At 36.7% G+C, this 19,818-nt stretch overlaps 1 protein-coding gene across 2 annotated transcripts; it reads left to right on the top strand.

Moving 5' to 3' along the window:
- Window positions 1–224: 224 nt before the first annotated feature.
- Window positions 225–18,770, top strand: wapla (WAPL cohesin release factor a). 2 transcript variants are annotated; one of them, XM_026286105.1, is made up of 20 exons: window positions 225–1,329; window positions 2,593–3,047; window positions 4,587–5,217; window positions 5,336–5,637; window positions 5,792–5,907; window positions 6,015–6,110; window positions 6,209–6,373; window positions 6,676–6,812; window positions 8,793–8,904; window positions 9,446–9,676; window positions 10,307–10,418; window positions 10,496–10,593; window positions 10,899–10,975; window positions 11,057–11,217; window positions 11,327–11,442; window positions 14,157–14,378; window positions 14,481–14,688; window positions 14,935–15,023; window positions 17,012–17,107; window positions 17,469–17,534. In XM_026286105.1, exons 2-20 carry the CDS (start codon window positions 2,615–2,617, stop codon window positions 17,532–17,534), a joined length of 3,468 nt encoding a protein of 1,155 aa, XP_026141890.1. In that variant the 5' UTR covers window positions 225–1,329; window positions 2,593–2,614. The 2 variants fall into 2 exon arrangements, with proteins under 2 accessions (XP_026141890.1, XP_026141889.1); XM_026286104.1 differs by lacking the exon at window positions 225–1,329 and having other exon boundaries at window positions 2,615–3,047; window positions 17,469–18,770.
- The last annotated feature ends 1,048 nt before the right edge of the window (window positions 18,771–19,818 follow it).

The raw sequence follows: 19,818 nt of genomic DNA, 5'->3' as shown, positions 1-19,818 counted from the left end.
TCTTTTTCTTCTTCTTTGAATTCTCCTTTTATGCCTTAATCTCCTCATGTTTATGACAAGATGAACATGATATGACTGGTTAATTTTTAATTATTAAGTGTAAGTCTAAATGTTAACATCAAATTCTTAGAAAAAAAAGTAATAATTTCTGAACATTAAAAAAGTTTTAAAATATAATTTTGTAAGGTGGTGTGTCCTATCTATCTATCTATCTATCTATCTATCTATCTATCTATCTATCTATCTATCTATCTATCTATCTATCTATCTATCTATCTATCTATCTATCTATCTATCTATCTATCTATCCGTCTGTCATTCTTTCTTTTGCTCTGTTTATTCTTCTGTCAAATTTCAAATTCATTCCTTTCAGCAGTTCTTTTTTTCTACAATCTCTGTCTGTCTGTTTATCTATTTTGTCTCCTGTTGTTTTACCGACTGCGAAATGTTTTCCCACATTTAACCTTTTCAAGGTTATCTGTATCATTTTGTTATTATTTTGTAATAATAACCAGTTTGTATTTTGACTGGAATTATATTTACGATGATAAATGTGACTCTGCTACTTTTTTGAATGGTAAAATAACTAATTCTGTCAAAAGACACTACTGCCGTCTCTCGCCGGTTTATTAAAAGCGGATCGCTTATTGATAGTACTTAGGTTAGCCCAATAATCAAAAACAATCGCTTGTCAATGAACGTTCAACGAACGGTGGCTTCACAATAACGCCATCTCCTGGTGAGACAGGAAACGTTGGTGTTGCATTAGATGTGATGTGCCCAAATTTAAAATATATTGCCTAAACTATTACTTAAAGAAATCTAACGTTTTACATACGTTTTTCCGAAAGTCTCAGAAATGTGAGATTTCATATTTTTACTTTGAAAATGATCTGCTACATGATATAATGCAAGGTTCAAGACCTGTCCGACCTCACCATGATGAAGCCCCGCCCAGAAGTTGCAGTTGTCCTCCAATTAGAACGCGCCTTCTTTTCCATTTCATCCAATCGGATCTAGGTTTGCTGCGCGGACGTTCAGTGCGTGCATTTCTGATTGGTCGAGCGGCGCTCTGGTGTGACGCAAGGCTTTACGCCGAAGTTGGGGGCGGAGAAGGAGGGGTGACACTAATGGCGCATCGCTGTCCGACCGATCCAGCTCTCCACAAATAAACAACAGCAGTACTTCACGATCTGGCCTAATCTGTGCTTCTCACAGTCGCACCGCGCTGTAGCCTCGTTTTGCGCTTTTGCTCATTGAGCAGATCGCCTGGACTTCTTTCTAGCGGCTGCCCGGAACACAGAGGCCCAGTGGAAATACTGTGGCTCGGTGAGTGTGCAAACATGTAACGTTAACAATGTTTCTGTTCGAAATTTTAGTCACTAAAGGGTTAGTTCATCCCGAATCACACATTCTGTCATCATTTACTCACCCCGTGTTGCTTTAAACCTGCGTGACTTTATTTTGGTCGTGGAACACAAAAGAAGATGTTATAGAGAATGTTAGGGTCTGACAGCCTCAGTCACCATTAACTTTCAGTGTATCTTTTTCCATACAAGTAAATTGAATGGTGACTGAGGTGTCATTATGGTATCAATCCGTCTAAAATCTTTTTTTTTTGTTCTTCTGAAAAAAAGTTTGAAACAGCTTAATAAGTCGTGAACTATCTGTATAATGTTTTCAAAAATATGTTATTGAATAAAGAACCTGTGCGCAAGAAATTACCCATCAGTCTTTGTTTATTTGTATTTTTACACCGTCTTTAGGCTTTTTACTATGGTAACCCTGTAAAGCCTGATTTAATTCAAGTTTATTTGTATAGCGCTTTTTACGAAAAAAAATCATTGCAAAGCAACTTTACAGAAATTTAAGTTTCTACAATATTTAGTAGTAGCTTATAAGTGGTGCCTGTCAGTTTATGTGCATATGATAGGAATTTTCCGAAAAATGAATACAAGACATAGTCAACCAGACGATGAACACTATTAACAGCAATTATTATGTGATTGCATAGTAAGTAACAATATTTGTTAGTTCTGTATGTTGTTTCAGGGTTAGCAGGATTGACATAATTAAAAAATAAAATCGAATAAATATAAATATAATAATTGATGTAAAATCAAGTAAGCCTAATAAGTTATTGCTAAGTCATGTTATTGTTACATTTACTTAATGCAAACTTATTGAAGGTTTTACAGCATATAAGCAGATGTATCATAACCTGAAAACATTTAAATATGTATGTATATATATATATATATATATATATATATATATATATATATATATATATATATATATATATATATAAAAAGAATGAACTCAATCAAAGGCATGTGGTAGATTGTGTACAATGTTTTTTTTCAGCAAAGTCTTGATCATGTTGATAGTTTAGAGGACTTATAAATGTATGTATCAAATATAATACAGTAGGCTCTATTGGGTTAAATTGAACATATTTTTGCATATTTATCTGTTTCAGTTCCATTGTAGCATTTAAAACAAGGTGCGATATGCACAAATCTGTTTGCTCCTACATACTGAGATACTGACATGAACTTTAATTCTTCCATGTCTTCTGTTTCCTCGTAGAGAATATGTAACAAACGTCAACATGACGTCCAGATTTAGTAAAACATATACTCGCAAGGGAGGAGAGGCCAGCTCCAAGTTTGATGAGGTGTTTTCTAATAAGAAAGCTACGCTTAGCACCAAATGGGGAGAGACCACCTATAAGGCACAGTTGGGGGTCAAACGGCCCTTGTTCAAGCCAGAGGTTCCCGAGCTGACTAAACGCCCCCGCTTTGAGGATGATGACAGCTCAGAGGACCCGTTTGGGTTTGATAGCGACGATGAGTCCAAAACTGTCACATCGAGAGATACTCCACAATCTGAGACGAGCACAGATGCAGCAGGATCTGAGAAGGAGCAGTTGAAGACCCAGGCAGAAAAGCCCAGTCAGGGTCCAGCATTGACCGCCGTGTGTACTTCCACCTTGGGTAGCAGCCAGAACGTCAGCACCAGGGTGGTTGGTATGAATAGCCCAGGTGGGAAATTTAACAATCAACAAAGTTTGTTTGTGGAACACACTGTTCATGCAGAAACATGTTAATTACCCGAGACAGTTCACCAAAAATGAAAATTCGGTCTTTATTTACTCACCTTCATGCTGTTCCAAACCTGTATGGCTTTCACAGTCACTCTGTGACTCTCCACTCTGAAGGGCTTAATTAAACCTGTGCAAAGAATCATGAGAGTAAAGTGTCCACCAATTACACCCCTCGAAATTCTTAATTCTGAAGAGCCCTTTAAAGTGGCCAGTTTTAAGCACTTCAGTTTTGGAATGACTCCTTAATATGGCAGCCAGGATTGCTGCTTTCACCAAATGAAAGCAGTTTTGGCTTTAAGACTCTTGAAATGCTAACTATCCATTGAAAGTCTGCAAATCGACAATTTTTAAAGCTTCATAAAAGATAGTATTCTATATGAATCAAGCGGTTTAATCCAAGTCTGCTTGAGAGAAATGATTTAAAAAAGATCAGAAAAGAGTCTCATGGATTTGAAATGACAGGAGGGTGAGTAAATTACAGAATTTGAATTTATGGGTAACCTTTCCCTTTAAAATTAGGTGTAAATATGTATAATTTAGTGTGTCGGTAAAATAAAAATCACATTATGGCTTAATCATTATCATCCAAGAAATGATGACATGACACAACTATTATTGTCCCTGTGCCATTGTTCTAATAAGCTCAAGTACTTGGGTTTTGTAGTAATTTAGGGTGTTTCATTAGTCTTACTACAGCCAGGATATTGAATATGACCTTGATCACTTCAGTCAGACACCTTATGATGTCTGAGTCATTATGATGACCTCACACCATTTTGCTACGGTGGGGTGAAGTCACTGTGTCTTTCTGGAGCAGGGTATACTGGATTAATCAATGCTGAGAATAGCAGTAGCTCTGCTGAAGTCTTTACTTTGTAGTCAAGGTGCTCGTGTAAGCACACTAGCATGGACTATATAGGGCTCAGCAGGATATTTTCAAACCTATGCAGTTTGATACTTTCCCTCGGCTCTTAAGCATGGCTAATTACAACCATTAGAGGAGCAGTGAAACAAGGACTCAGGTTATGATAACCCTCTAAGGATCACAAAACTTCTAATAGTAATAATTGTATCTTCATCCGACTGTGGAAACATTTATTACAAGGTTTGAAGGAAATGTGCTCAACCCTTTGACGATCCAAACATGTGTGACTTTATTTCTTCCGTGGAGCACAAAAGAAGATATTTTGAAGATTGTGCTGGTTGCTCCTTTCTGTGCAGTTGTAGCTGTCAGGCTTCTAGAACAGGGGGGCCCAAACTCAGTTTATGATGCAAAAGCATCATAAAATGGTCCATATTACCCCTTAATGGATTTAGAAAAGTAGTGATTTCTGATTTGTGAACTAGTTCTTTTAGGTCTTATATTTATCTTATGTTTTCAGTAGTTGATTGATCCAGTTTACAAACCACTGTAATGATTTAAAACACTTTATTAATTACACACCTTCAATTTCTTACTACCTTTTTTTTGCTGTAGCTACAATATCTCCAGCCTCATCACATGTCACTGGCTCTGTAGGAGCCTGGAGCAGATCCAGTGTCACAGTAAGTAAACCAGTCTCCCAGATCTCCAGCTTAAAAACCCACAGCAGAAACATCTGCGATGAGTGGGACCCTTTCGGGGAGGACTCTCCTCCAGGGGCCGGCGAGGGGAGTTCTACCCAGGCTGGAAACTCTTCTGATGGCCTCAAAAGCTCTGAACAGTGCCCCGCTGAACCTGAACCTCCAGTGGAGCCTGTTGACTTTGAGCAGCTTCCGCTTCTTAAACCATCCAGCGACAGAGTGTACCGACGGCCACGGAATAAAGGGACGGATAGTTCTGGAGCCAGCGACGTGCTGGTTCCTGCTGTGACTTCAACACCAGCCTGTGCGCTGGTTAAGAGCACCGCTGCAGGGGTCGCTGGGACTTCTGAAGTCAAGCCTGCAGGTCGGGGCCGGGTGAGGGACTACACGGTCCTTCACCCATCCTGTGTGTCTGTGTGTAACGTGACCATCCAGGACTCGATGGAAAGGAGTGTGGATGATCTTGTCAGCCCAGTACAAGCTGACATCGGAGAGGCGGGAACTTTCAGGAGGAAAACAGACGCCCAACCTTCCAAGCCTACTAGGTATAATATAAACATACTCTCTTGATTATCCAATTTTTTTTAATTTGCTCCATTAGAAGACTAGCATGTTGTCACCTGGATTTCCCTTTTCATATTCCCTTTATAATTTTTTTTTTAGGTTCAGAACCACTCAGAGTAAAAGTAAAAAAGAGACAAAACTGGAGTTTTTCGGCTTTGAGGAGAATGAGGCCCAGGACACAGATGGAGACGCCATTGCATCCGGCAGCACCAGCTACAAGATCAAATACTTTGGTTTTGACGATCTGAGTGAGAGTGATAGTGAGGATGAGGACGATGTGGCAGCTAAGGAGAGGAAGAAGAATAAGAAATCAGTGACGGAAGCTTTGGCAGCCAGCGTGGGCAGTCCCCAGATCGACGACTCGCAGGAGAGTCAACAGAGTCAAAGCAGCCTAAGCACAGGTACTCACAAGCACACATCTTCACCAATGCATGGTTTCATCATTTCATTAGAGCTTGATGGGAAATTTAAACTATAATTATGGATAACGATTATCTGTAGCGCTATCTCTGAATACATAATGTCCCTTTTTTGTTTTTTTAAATTTGTTGTCAGATTCTCAGGAGTTGCTGGATGAGACAGGTGCTACAGACTCACAGAAGGAACGACATGGAAAGCAAAGCGACAAGTCAAAGGACATCGGACGCAAGATCTTCAGCGGGCCAAAAAAAGTATAGCTAAAAAAGCTTAAGTAGAAACAGAGTAACTTTATTAAAAAGTTACATTTGAATTTTTAACATAACAAAGTTGTGGTTTTGTTTTGTTGTGTTTAACACAGTCCCCTGCTAAAGCCGTATATAACGCACGTCACTGGAATCAACCCGAGCCGGAGGAAGTGCCTCCTCCTGCTTCCTTTCGTACTGTGGCTGTACCTGTAAGTAAAGTGCTTGATTCACAACCGCTGAATTTTATACACTAAAATTTCCACTGCCTTTGCAAACCATAATGCTGTTGTTGTTGTTTTTCTTGCAGAAGGCTAGTGTGTCCAGCAGCAGCAAAGACACAAACTCCCATAAAGACGATGGTGTGTTTAAAGCCCCGCCACCTCCTCCTAAAGTCATCAAGTCTGTCACTATCCCCACTGAGCCATACCAGGACATCGTCACTGCACTCAAATGCAGGAAGGAGCACAAGGAGGTGAGCACTGCACTCTGGGAAATAATGTTAATGATTATTTTTTCAATTTGTGTCCACTTATGTGTCCGTGTTATTTTAGTATTATTTATGTACTATTATATTAGAAGTTTTAGATTTTTTTTTTGTTTTATTCATTTTGTCTGCTTTTAGTAATATTTCTATTCAAAATCACGATTCCATGATTTAAAAAAAAAAAAAAATTGTGGCAAAACTTTAAATTCTAATAAAATCAGAAAAATCGCCCAGCCCTACACTGACTGAAGGACTTGTTTGTTTCTTGCCCTGTGTTTGTGTGTGTGTAGTTGTACACCGTGGTCCAACATGTGAAGCACTTTAATGATGTAGTGGAGTTTGGGGAGAATCAGGAGTTCACTGATGACTTTGAGTATCTGGAGACGGGCCTGAAGAGCACACAACCCCTCAACACACGCTGCCTTAGGTGAGACAAACGCTGAATGGAATATTCTGGGTAATTTTCAACCTCAATCTTATGTATCACAGCTGCGATTTGCTGTGAACTATTACAGATGATCAATATTAAAATATGAATATTCATATAAATTTTACTTTTATTTCCATTTTATTAAACAATGGTATACAGAACAAATTGTAGCTCTGTCTTTAAATCAGTTAAATTGTACAGTATTTATGTTGTATTTTATTTCAGCTTTTCACATTTATATTGTTTTAGTAAACCGAAATAACACTGATGCACATTGGAATCCCCATATATGCATTTTTACCAACAAATACACATTTATATCATAAACTACCAGGGCTCCAAACTGCGACAAAAATTGTTGCATTTGTGACCATAAATATTAAATTGCAAGTTAAGTTTTTGTATTTACATGTTATAACTTAAAAATGTGCATGTAATGGCTTTTTCCTGAGTGTTTAGCAATTTTTGTTTCGTTATGTTCGCGTATTAAACTGAGATGGCGCACATCAAAGTTTTAGTGGAAAAAAAGAGTTTCAAACAGTCCTTATCTCTGCCGCGCAGCAGCGCTGACACACACCTGATAAACACAGCTCAACTGTACAGCACGAGAGCGATCGAAATGATGAAGATTGAAGAGAAAGTGCAGAAAAACAGTGTTTATTTCGTGCACAACATAAACAAAAGCTGTCAGCTGTGTGGATATTGGCAATATTGTTAACAATTCTCAGTTATATTCATTACTAATATGGCTTGTTATTAACAAGATCTTAGGTCTATGCTGTGTTATGCTAATGCGTAAACTTCATTATTTGAAGTGCACTTGCCATCCAGTAATCGCAAAAAGCTTTAATTTATAATAAATAAAGTATCAGCTTTACAATTATTCCCAATTCATAACAGAATTCGAACAATAAATACAGTTTTGGCTCTCTTTAAGTATGAGTTAGTGCCTCAGTTCAAGGAGCACATGAACCTACAGGATCATTCTTTTCTCTTTACTAGTAAAGTACATAATGAACATGAATTAACATCAAAAGGTAGGCTATTTTATAAGCGAGCCTACAGTACAACAGTTTCAAACTGCGGAAAATGTGTAAAGATTGTAAACATTGCAATGTAATACACATCCACATCAGTAACCATTCGGTTTCCATAAGCTCATCAGTCAGCTACAATAAATATAAAGAGGAGCATTTTGCTATATTTATTTTAATTTCTAAGTATGCCATTTGCTGTACAATCGCGATTTCAAAATAAAAGTTCATAGCCTCGCTCTGAGTTTGCAGGTGGGCAAATATTAAAATTAAATGGATTTAAACGTCCTTGAATCAGCTATAAAGTGAAGCATGACTAGGCCATGGGTGCCCTCTGCAGGTATTTGTTATAATACATAATAAGCTTAAATTTGCTATGTTCATATTTTGTGTATGCATATTACATAATGTAGGCCTATTTTATCAGGATTGTTCAGTAAAACCATGTAATTACTTGGTTTTGATACTTTTTTTAACCATTAGTTAAACCACACACCCGAGTGTTGATAAGTGGGGATAAAGCTCACAATTTCTCAAGAGTATGATACAGCTTTCATTTTTCAGGTCAGTCATATATTCCTGAAAAAGAAAATCAGTTTAAATAAGGAAACTTTGCCATAATATCCTTTCAAATTTTAAAGTTGCCACAGTCAGTGGTTTATTAGAATTTGAAAGATAATAACAATATTGTTTGATAAGTGAGATCTCTGATTTTACTTTTTGAAAACTGAAAATTCAAGAAAATTCAAGAAAAGATATATAAACACATGACAGTATGATTGAAATAATAAAATAAATAAAACCCTTTTATTCTGTAGTACCTTGAAAAAAATCATTTGGCGCCCAAGTTTTATCGTATAGGAGCCTATGGCTCCTAACTTGATATTTTTGTTCGGAGCCCTGAACCACTGATCCTTTTTTCCTCCTTCATTTTTGACTGCAGTATAATCACTCTGGCCACACGCTGTGCCATGCCGAGCTTCCGCATGCACCTGAGGGCCAGAGGGAAGGTGGCCCAGGTCTTTAAGATGCTCAGTGATGCCCAACAGCACCCGGTGAGTGTCTCATCATCAAGCACCCAAACATAAACAAAGACTTTCTTTAATTTACCAACAAACCTGTATAAGCAAGCATCATTCCAAACTGTCACAGCTCTATCATTATGAATGAACGCAGCTACAGTGCTGATTGTTTACTTCATTAGAACACATTAATTGGAGATGTAATCATCTCTGCCGGCAGACAAGGGAGAAACGCAAACAGACGCTGAGACGTCACTCTGTGAATCTCATTTGTTCAGTTTACACCGTAGGAGCATGAATGTTTGCCTTGACACTTCCAGCCTGACTTTAATTTATTTGTGTATTGAAGGATGTTCAGTTAAAATGTATTAAATCCCTTTAATGAGTCAAGACAGATGTTTAGAATAAAGCCACTAGAGTCACTTAAGGCCATGTCTTGCAGTTATGGGATGTTTTTATGATGCAAAGTGACTGTGTTTAGTGTTGTGTTGTTTTTAAAGTTTTAGTTCATCTTTTGATGCAATCTTTAACCTAAAAGTAGTGAGATGTCTCACTGTTCCTCTGGATCTGGCAGAACCTGGCACTCTGCACAGCATCTCTGATGTACATACTGAGCCGGGACCGGCTAAATATGGATCTGGACCGGTCCTGTCTGGAGCTGATGATCAGGCTACTGGAACTAGAGCAGGATGACGTCTCCGTAGCAGACCAGTTAACCGCTAAAGAGATGAGCCGAGTCAAAGAGAAGATCCGCAAACTCTGCGAAACAGTCCACAACAAGCATCTGGACCTAGAAAACATCACAGTGAGTGACTGCTGTTTCTCACACCTTTGATGTCAGAACCGACACGGAAAACCAATGCATGTTTTAGATAGAAGAAGTGTTCTTCCATTCACCTTGGCTTTGTTCAGACAGGCTGCAAAAATCTGTCTTTGTTTAGTTGTTTGTGGACTGAAAAGTGAAAAAAGCATAGAAAATCAAATGCAGTCTTTGATGCATGGCATTTTCATTTTCGACAAATTTCCAGTGCATATTTCATTCACTACCTATCAAAAATCAAGAGGTCTCTAAGATAAAAAACAAAAGTAATATTGTTACAATTTTAAATAGTTTTTACAGTGTAATATCATGTTTTCTATTTAAATATATATAGAGATCTAATTTTTTCCTTTGATGGCAAATCTGAATTTGAAGTCATCAGTGTCACTTGATACAGCAAAAATCTTTCTAATATGCTGATTTGGTGCTAAAGAAACATTTCATTTAATTTTGTGGAAACCGGAAAACATTGTATTCTTTAATGAGTAGAAAGTTCACAGATCGCATTAATTGGAATAGAACAGTTATACAGTTTTGTACACTTTTTTTTGTTAAATGTAATGCATCCTTGTTGAATTGCTGAGAGAATGCAATTTTTCACATTTTTCATTTCAGACGGGTCACTTAGCGATGGAGACATTACTGTCTCTGACATCGAAGCGAGCCGGAGACTGGTTTAAAGAAGAGCTGCGCTTGCTCGGGGGACTGGACCACATCATAGATAAAGGTACCCTAATTGAGCCACTCATTTTTCATGATTCTTTTTTTAAGAAAAATGGCTTGAAATCTTGTTTTTGCCCTCAGTGAAAGAGTGTGTGGAGAACTTGAGTAAAGAAGAAGACAAAGAGAGTCTGGTGGCATCGCTCTGGGGAGCAGAGCGCTGTTTACGAGTTCTGGAGAGTGTAAGTGTGTAACAATAACAATTTTAATTGATTTCCTTTACAGAGAGACCTGTGATACTTAAATAACCTGCAGTAATTAATAACACGGACTTTATTGTCTTAATTTGAAGTGTACTGATTGCTGCAACTGTCGAGCTGATCAGTTTTGAGAAATACCACCAAACGGAATTCAATTTGAATAAATGCATTTATAAGCTAATTAGCAGCTTTGAAAATGTTGAATGCAAGTTAATGCGCTACCTTTGACATCCCTCGAGGAAAAAGCATGTTATTTTATGTATAATTAATTTAAAACCTAATTCCAGGTTTCAGTCCATAACCCTGAGAACCAGGCTTATCTGATCGCCTACAAGGAGTCCCAGCTCATAGTGTCCTCGGCAAGGTGTGTGATGATTCAGAAAGTTCTGAGTTGCCTTGCGCGACAGGACATTTGTCATTCTGGGGTTGTGTTTTGTGTGTGTAGGGCCCTGCAGCATTGTGAGCAGATGATACAGCGTTACAGCCGAGAGGTCTCTTCATCAAGCTCCGCCCTCCCGCAGAGTAGTCATAGCAACGTGGGCAAGGCCGTGGAGGATTGTATGAGGGCTGTTATCGGAGTTCTGCTCAACCTCACACACGATAATGGTTAGACACTGCATGTGACGGAGAGAATTTATACAGTGCTCACCAAAAACTGCATTTATAAAAGCAGAATGCAGAATAACTGCACATTTCTTTTGCTGTGACTTCTCAGAGTGGGGCAGCACTAAAACAGGGGAGCAGGATGGCCTCATACAGACAGCACTGGATTGTGTTCTGAAGGTCCCACGTTATTTGCCTCAGGAGCAGAGATTCGACATCCGCGTCCTGGTGAGAAACTCATGACACTAATAACACAGCCCTGTGTCTTTATGATGCGGAGTTCAGAAATATCAATAAGAACATTTAAAGAAGTTTCTTGTGCTCCTCAAGGATGCATTTATTTGATCAAATACATTTATTTGATACAGAAAAAATTTGTTTTTAAACATTATGGCAATTTAGATTTTCTATTTTAATATATACTAAAATATAATTTGTTCCTGTGAAACAAAGCTGAATTTTATGCATAATTTCTCCAGCCTTCAGTGTCATATGATCTTTCAGAAATAATTCTAATATGCTGATTTATAATCAATGATGGAAACAGTTGTGCTGATTTTTGGGACCTGTGATACTTTTTTCAGGATTCTTTGATAAATAAAATGTTAAAACGAATAGTGTTAAAACGAATATACATTTTGTGTCTTACAATATATACTATTCAAAAATGTGTTTACATTTTTTAAAGAAATTTATACTTTTGTTAGGTGAGGATGTGTTAAATGAATAAAAGGGAAAGTACAGATAAGTACAGAAAGTACTTATATTTTTAGAAAAGATTTCTATTTTGAGTAAATGCTGTTCTTTTTTAACTTTTTTATTCTTCAAAGAAAAAAGTATCACAAGATAAAAAAAAAAAAAAAAAAAAAAACATCTTTAACACCATAATAACACAGATATTAAACCGGCACTACGTCACAGGAATAAAAGTATATTAAGTATATTAAAATAGGAAACCAAGATTAGAAGTTGCAATAATATTTCCCAATATTACAGTTTTTTTTCTGTATTTTTGATCAAATAAACACAACCTTGAAGAGTGTAAGAGTCTCCATTTAACTTTACACACACACACACACAAAACTTACAATCTGCAAAGAAGTGTTTCAAATACTCCCATTTAATATCAAAGGAATTTACATGAACCCAAATTTAAAAATACGATTTTTTGTTTTTTTTGGAACCAGTTTCTTTGAAACCAGTTTGTTTGTGAAAAAATACCCAGAGATGTAGCCAAAAAAAACCCCATCTGGGTCATGTTTTCAGTTTCTTCTGTCACTGGTTGTAATTCTAACCTTTAAATCAGGATTAGGCAGGAAATCATAATCTCTTCAGAATCACCCATACATGTAATAATTGGCTGAGAAATTAATGAAAACAAATCTGGGTGTTGGATGTAAATTCTGTAATAAATCACAGTTAGAGTGTGACCTAATTTCTTAATGGTGCGAGAAAAAATCAGGTCACACCGGTTTACTGCGCATGCACACATCAATATTGCGATCTTTTTCTCATGCTACACAACGATATTTAATGTATTTGCATTATTGTAAGACTAGGTTTATGTTTAGGGAAGGTGTAGACATTAATAAAACGCAATCTCATAGATAGAAAAAAAGATTTATTGCTGGTTTCCTGTAGCTGTATCTTTTCTGGCTTTAACCGTGAATATAACACATTATTACTGAATTTGCATTACTGTAAGGGTATGTTTAGGGTTGTGGTAGGTGTAAACATTAATCCGTGATTTTACCGGTAGCATTTTTCGTTGTCAAATTGTTGGCCAATTGGGGCCAAGTCTGGAAGATTTTGATGCTAGATAGAGTGTGGTCAGCTGGTTTAGCCAAGGCCAAAGATCAAGAAGGCCAAACTACAGGAGCTGGCCATCCAAGGGGCATGTGACTGCAGTGGAGGATAGTCCATAAGACATTGAGCATTGAGATGTTCAGTACCTTTTTTGTAGAATTGTACTTCAGATAAAGAACTTTATGTTGACCAGATTGTTAGTTAATCATTTAGACTACAAGTCAATATTGCCTATATGGACAGCAATTAGAAAAAAAAGGTGACCTTGTAAAACTGCTGTTAAATGCGATGTGGTCGAAAATTTGGTGCACCTAAGAAAAAAAAGTGTAACCATTGCAAAAAGTTAGTCTAGAGCCCTGGTTAATAAAACCTCAAATATATTTTTTTAGCAAGATTGTAATGTAGTAACATAGAGCCTTAAGTATGTTTAACAACATTGTATTATTATTATTATTATTAAATACTACAACTGAATGCCTGTACCAGTAAAACCAATTCTTGTAACATGCATGGGTCCTACATGTGGTTATTACGTTTTGTCCATCAACCTTCAAAAAAGCATGGGTTCAAGAGCGTGCCTTGGTACATGTGGACCAGCCTGAGTCAGCCACTCTCATTTCCCTTAGAAAACAGATGCTGTGTTAATTGAGTTAATCGTTTTAATGTTAAACGGCAAATATTATTCATAGAAATTAACATGTTATTTCCCCCAGCCCTTTTATAAGTAGGAAGATGTGATTAAATTAAAACAGTGGGATGTAGTCTTTAGTTATTTCTCAATTAAACAAACATTGCATCAAGTACTAAAAGAACTATTCAAGTTAACAGGTTTATAATATAAAATTTGCATTGATTTAAAGTCGAATAAAAGGAAAACAAATGTCAAACAAATGAAATGAAAACACAAATCCAAATAAATGAAACCGTGCTTGAAGTTTGTCAGGTTTGCAGATGTCTAATAGCGAGTAAATAAAGACACTTCATTTAGCTTTTTAGAGTTTGTACTCTCTACTTCTGGCTTGTTCTATTCTTTTCTTTAGTTTCTAGACTTGGTTTTGAAGTGCCGGTGTTTTTGGACTCAGAACGTGTGCCGTGACTTGTGTTTGTGAGCGTGACTGGGTTTTATCTGTGCACAGGGTCTGGGTCTGCTGATAAATCTGGCGGAGTACAGTGCCAGAAACAGACACTGTCTTGTGGAGATGGAGGTGGACTTAAGCTACTTGATGGAGATGGAGGTAGATGTGAAGACCGAAGGAGTGGAGGAGAGTAAGATGGATAAACAAAAAGAGGATAAAAGAGAGGGCGAGAAGGGACCCATGACAGCAAAGTCGTCAAACGCGCTGGCCGCTCTGGTTCAGGTGACTGTAGTCAAGATGGTTTCAAATGGCCCTTCAAGTGTTTATCCTTGAATCTGATTGAAATTGGCCAACTAAACCAAGTGTTTGTGTTCGTCTGTGTAGCTCTTTCTTGAACGGGAGCGAGCAGCAGTGCTAGCTGAGGCACAGACCGATGACCTCATAAGTGAGGCGCCCAAATCTCAGGCAGACCAGAGTGGAGAGTGGAAGGAAACATCTGGAGAGATCCAGTGGGTCGCCTCAGAAACCAACGAAACCAACGAAACAAATGACAAGAAAGAAGAGGAGGAAGAGGAGCTCGACCTGAATAAAGGTGCAAATTATTCACTGATATGGCTCAAATAAACACTTGTTTGGATTCGACTTGAGATGGTTTTGGCTTAAAAATATTTCCTGATGTGTAATTTGCATCAGGTTTACATTTTTTTTTTTAATGCAAAAAAAGTTATTATTATTATTTTTTTCTTTCATATTTTTATACCCATGTTGTGTGTTATAATTCACTTAATTTATGTTTGGGGCAAGCATTTCTTATGAACATCTTGTCTTTGTTTTTTAGCCCTGCAGCATGCTGGGAAACACATGGAGGACAGCATTGTGGCTTCATATTCCGCTCTTTTGCTTGGGTGTTTATGTCAGGAGAGTCCGGTGAGCATCACTTCTGTCCTTTAGTTGCCCCAGAGAGCAGCTAGTTGAGTAATTGGTTAGTTTTGAACCACAGCAACTATTTAGTTTTGTATAATTTGTGACTTTAGAGCCCTTTGAAGTTACGTCAATGCACATACAAATATACAAGTATTTGCTAGATGTAACTTAGGCTGTGTGGATGGGTCTCTGTGAGTTTTTGCACACTGCAATTGCGATTTGCTATTTTTCCGCATTTTCTCTGCAAACTGCTCAAGCTCAGTCAGGTTGCATGATCCTGAGTGGAGCCTTTTTTCAGGTCTACTCACAAATTCTCAGTCAAAGTCTGGACTCTGGCATGGCTGCTTCAGGGTATTAATGTTGTTTTTAAGCCATTCCTCTAGCTTTGGCTTTATGCCTGGGTTTATTTTCTTGCTGGGAAGTAAATCTTGCAAGTTCTCCTTCAGAATTTCCCTCTTTTGGTGCATTCATTGCTCCCTCATATGTCTTCTTGTGTCTGACGCAGAGAAGCATCTCTTTGGCATGATTCTGTCACCACCATGAACCGCAGTGAGGATGGTGTGTTTCTGATGCTGCTCAGTGTGTAGCTTGCACACATTATGTTAAATCTGTTGGCCAAAAACTTGATTTTGATTTCATCAGACTGCAGAACCTTCTCCAGCTGGATTCAGAGGCGCCCACAGGCTTTCTGGAAAACTCTAGCTGAGATGTCTTATGACATTTTTAACAGTTTCTTTCTCTGTACCTCTTTCCCATGAAGCTGTGAGTGCTGAAGCACCTGGGTAACAGTTTTGCACGGTCCCTCACATCTTTTCTACTGAAGCTTGTAGCTCCCTCAGGGTCGTCATGAGTAGATTTACCGCTGTGCCAATACTTTTTCTATTTCTTACCTGATCTATCAGTACTCCCAGGGTTATTCAATGATTTGGAAATTTTCTTGTATCCATCCCCTGCCTTTTGCTTTTCAATTACCTTTTCACGGAGTGGCTTGGAGTGCTCTTTTTATCTTCATGGGCTATGTTCTGCCACAATAATGGAGAAGAAGGTTCACCTGAAGTTGAACCTTTCAGAGAGAGGTGTTTTTATACTATCAGCTGAAACCCTGAGAATACACACACGATCATACCACTGATATTGTAGGTTTATCATTAAAGGTCATAGATGCATTTTATTTTATTGTTTTAAAATTAGATTTTGTCACTTGGTTCTAAAAGATTTATTTTGAATTTTGACTTTTGTTTTCTGATGCTCCATAACAACAACTGCAAAAAAAATAATTCTGTTGTTAAACTAAATGTCCAAGGATGTATTAAGGATCACCAAAGTGTAAGAAAAAAAAAGAAAATCACGCTAATCTTTGGGTTCATTCATTCGTGTGTATTGAAAATAAATGAATGCTTTTATTCAGCAAAGATACTCAAATTGATTAAAAGTGACAGTGAAGACATAAAATAAATTATTTTTAACTTTTTCTGCTTTATTCAAATAAATCTGAAAAAAATCCTGAAAAATAAAATAATAAAATTGCTGTTTCCATAAAACTATTAAGCAGAACAACTGTTTTTCAACATGGATAAAATAAATGTTTCTTGAGCACCAAAGCAGGATATTAATAATTATTTCTGAAGGATTGTGTGACTGGATAAATACTGGAGTAATGGCTGCTAAAGATTCGGCTTTTGCCATCACCGGATTAAACTACATTTAGTTTTTTAAAATTGTAATAATATTTCACATAATCACAGTTTTTACGGTAATTTTCATCAAATATATGCAGCGTTGGTAAGAATAAGAGACTTCTTTCAAAAATATATATTAAAACAAAAATCCTACTGCCCCTCAGCTTTTGGATGTATAATAATTGATGAATTCTCCAAAGAATTAATAAAAAATTTAACTTGTTTATTACTATTTTATTAATATATTGAAATAAATGTAATAATTTAAATTGAAATGTCAATATAAATATATCCTTTCTCTCTCTTTCTCAGATGAATGTGAAAACCGTACGGGAAAACCTTCCTAAGGGAGATTTCTCTATTATGGCTGAAATGCTTAAGAAATTTCTTAATTTCATGAACCTGACGGTAAGTACAATTAATGATATCCAACACTTTGCAACTTGGCAGGTGTCACATTATTTTACTAACCAATGGAAATGACAGCAAAAATTTTGAAGTTGTAGAATAGAATTAACTGTAATGCAAATTGTGTAATGCATATTAATTATTAATTAATATTAAAGGCGTCTAAATGGTTTCCGTGGTCCAATCAGAGTAGATCTTGGCTGTATTTGCACCTGTCTTTTAATGTGTTATCAAATTGTTTTCTCGTCACCATGCACACAGTGTAATGCCACTGATGTTGTAAAATGTGTGGCTGTGCTTTCGTGTCTGGCCAATGACATTTAAATCAGTTTTTAACTCCTCTCTTCTTTCCTGTCGTCAGTGTTCTGTTGGAACTACAGGACAGAAATCTATCTCACGGGTGATTGATTTTTTGGAGCACTGTTAGCAGAGGTGTCACAGTTCCCCCTCTTCCGTGGGATAAATCTGGACCTGGCAACGTGCCTTAGGCCCTTCAGGACAAGAGGCAGCAGATCCGGTGGCAAAGGTGGTTAAACGTCGCTACGGTCACGTCACCCGAGTGGCTCGCTGCAGAGACTTTCATGTTTTTTAGTTTTTTCCTCTCACTTTCTTTTCGCTTGTTTTAAAATTGTGTTTTAAAATGCTGTCTCTTTCTCTCATGCTCACACACGTACACACACACTCAGTTGTGTGTTTGCATACTATTTGGTTATTGAAGCACTGATCCTCATGTAAAACAAAAACTAAGCTGTTTTTAAAACAAAAGAATGATTTTAAGCTAGTTGTCCTTGTTAGCAGTATAAAGATTTAGCCTAAACCTAGTAACTTATTGATATTTCAAACACTGAGGGCTGAGGCTTTGTTCAGACTCGAGATGCAAATCCGCTTTGCTTTTCTGACTGTTTACACACGATGTTTGTTCAAACAGTGCAGTCGGTATCTGTAATATTTACATTAGTAAAGATGATCCCGAGAGACTTTCTTACACAGTTGTAGAAACTGGAAACTTCACCACTGCTCAAGACACAAGCATTAAGAGGCATTTTACGCATTTATGCAGTGATTTTAAAAGAAGTCTCTTATGCTCACCAAGGCTGCTTTTATTTTACAGTGAAAACAGTAATATTATGAAATATTGTTACAATTTAAAATAAGTGTTTTCTATTTTAAGACATTTTAAAAATGAGTCTATTCCTGTGATGGTAAAACTGAATTTTCAGCAGTCATTACTTTAGTGAGTGTTTTTAACTGAATGCATCCTTACTGAATAAAAGTCTTCTTTTGTTTGAAAAAAGAACTGTTACTGGTCCCAAACATTTGAACAGCGGAACACATACTGTGTGCCAGATGACAAAACCTTTTGATTAGATCCGAGTAGATGAGTCAAAAAAAAAAAAATATATACATATTTTGCTGCCAGTCTGAAGAAAGCCTGAGATGCCTAACAAACCAAAGACCTTGCAACTATGAAAACAAACAAGCATTCGTCAAATTAAGGTGAATATTCCTTGTGGTTTTTAAGAACAGTGGAATCCTGTAGTCCTACTTAAAGAGTGATTTATAATTATGAGATGATTTATGATCAATCATAGTTTCTTTCACATATACTGAAACCAAGCTATTATGTTTGATTTCTTTAAATTTACACACTAAGCTAAAAAAAGTTTTGATGATTTTCTCTGTATACCTAGGGAAGAATTGTAGGGGTTTCTGGCTTAGTTTCATTGCTTCTTTGATCTTCATTTGTTCTTTGATAGTTTAAATTTTTCTTTGTTTGAAGATTCACCATATTGATAAAAAAAAAAAAAAAAAGATTTATTTTCATTTTCAATGTTTCATTTTTAAATGTTTAGTTTTGTAGACTGTGCTGTGCTGAGCTCCATTTTAATGTAAAAAAAAAAAGACGGCGCTTGAAAATAGTTTTAAAATGTTTTAGTGGGTTCATGAGTGACTCCCATCAAAATGCTCATCCTCTGTTAATTTAATATTACTCTAAATATAATGTAACAATTGAAATTTGTTTTATAATTTTATGAATAGTTTTTTTTAATCTTTCAACGTGATTTAGGAAAATGCATTTTCTTAATTGTTTAAAACATTTTCATCCCGTGTATGTCTGCAGAACAGCTGGAAGCTGCTGAAAGTTCTTAAAAAAACACGAAGCAAAAGTGTCCTCTATTCCTTTCAGATCTTTGCTGAAGCAGAGCCATATGGAGTAAAGCTTGTTCTGTTTTGTAAAACTGAAGCAAGTTTTGCGCTAAGCTAATTTACAGATCTGAATTCTGATTGTACATTTTTCTGTACATATTTGATGTTAGACTGCTACAATACTTTAACCAAATGTTCTTTATTTTATACCCCCCCCCACATTACATTATTTTAGATAAAGTTAAAGTACAATTACAAGAAATATATAAATATTATATATATGTATTAAAGGAAACAATTTGTACCATTTTCCAGGATGTTGTCTATTGGTTACGATGTAAATAATCTGACCTTGAATAAATAAATACTTGCTAATTTCATTTTATAACGTCCTCTGTGTGATTCTAACAACCTACGTGCTTGAAAGTTGTTAGTTGTTACATTTTAAATCAAAATGTAACTTTGTCAATATTTGTTGTCTTTCAGTAGTATAGATTTGTCCAATCAAATGCTCTCTAGAATATGAATACCACCTGCAACCTTCAAGACCTATGTAATAATAT

The sequence above is a fragment of the Carassius auratus genome, chromosome 17, assembly GCF_003368295.1.
Source record: "Carassius auratus strain Wakin chromosome 17, ASM336829v1, whole genome shotgun sequence".
Classification (NCBI taxonomy): domain Eukaryota; kingdom Metazoa; phylum Chordata; class Actinopteri; order Cypriniformes; family Cyprinidae; genus Carassius; species Carassius auratus.
The sequence above is the reverse complement of the archived record's forward strand: the minus strand, read 5'-3'. Positions and strand labels throughout refer to the sequence as shown.

Excerpts from the sequence above, each read along its gene's own strand:
- wapla (XM_026286104.1), top strand. The coding sequence starts at position 2,615 with ATGACGTCCAGATTTAGTAAAACATATACTCGCAAGGGAGGAGAGGCC. Across the intron at positions 10,419-10,495 it reads GGACCACATCATAGATAAAG|TGAAAGAGTGTGTGGAGAAC; the intron begins GTACCCTAATTG and ends TTTTGCCCTCAG. Across the intron at positions 10,976-11,056 it reads CTCATAGTGTCCTCGGCAAG|GGCCCTGCAGCATTGTGAGC; the intron begins GTGTGTGATGAT and ends TTGTGTGTGTAG.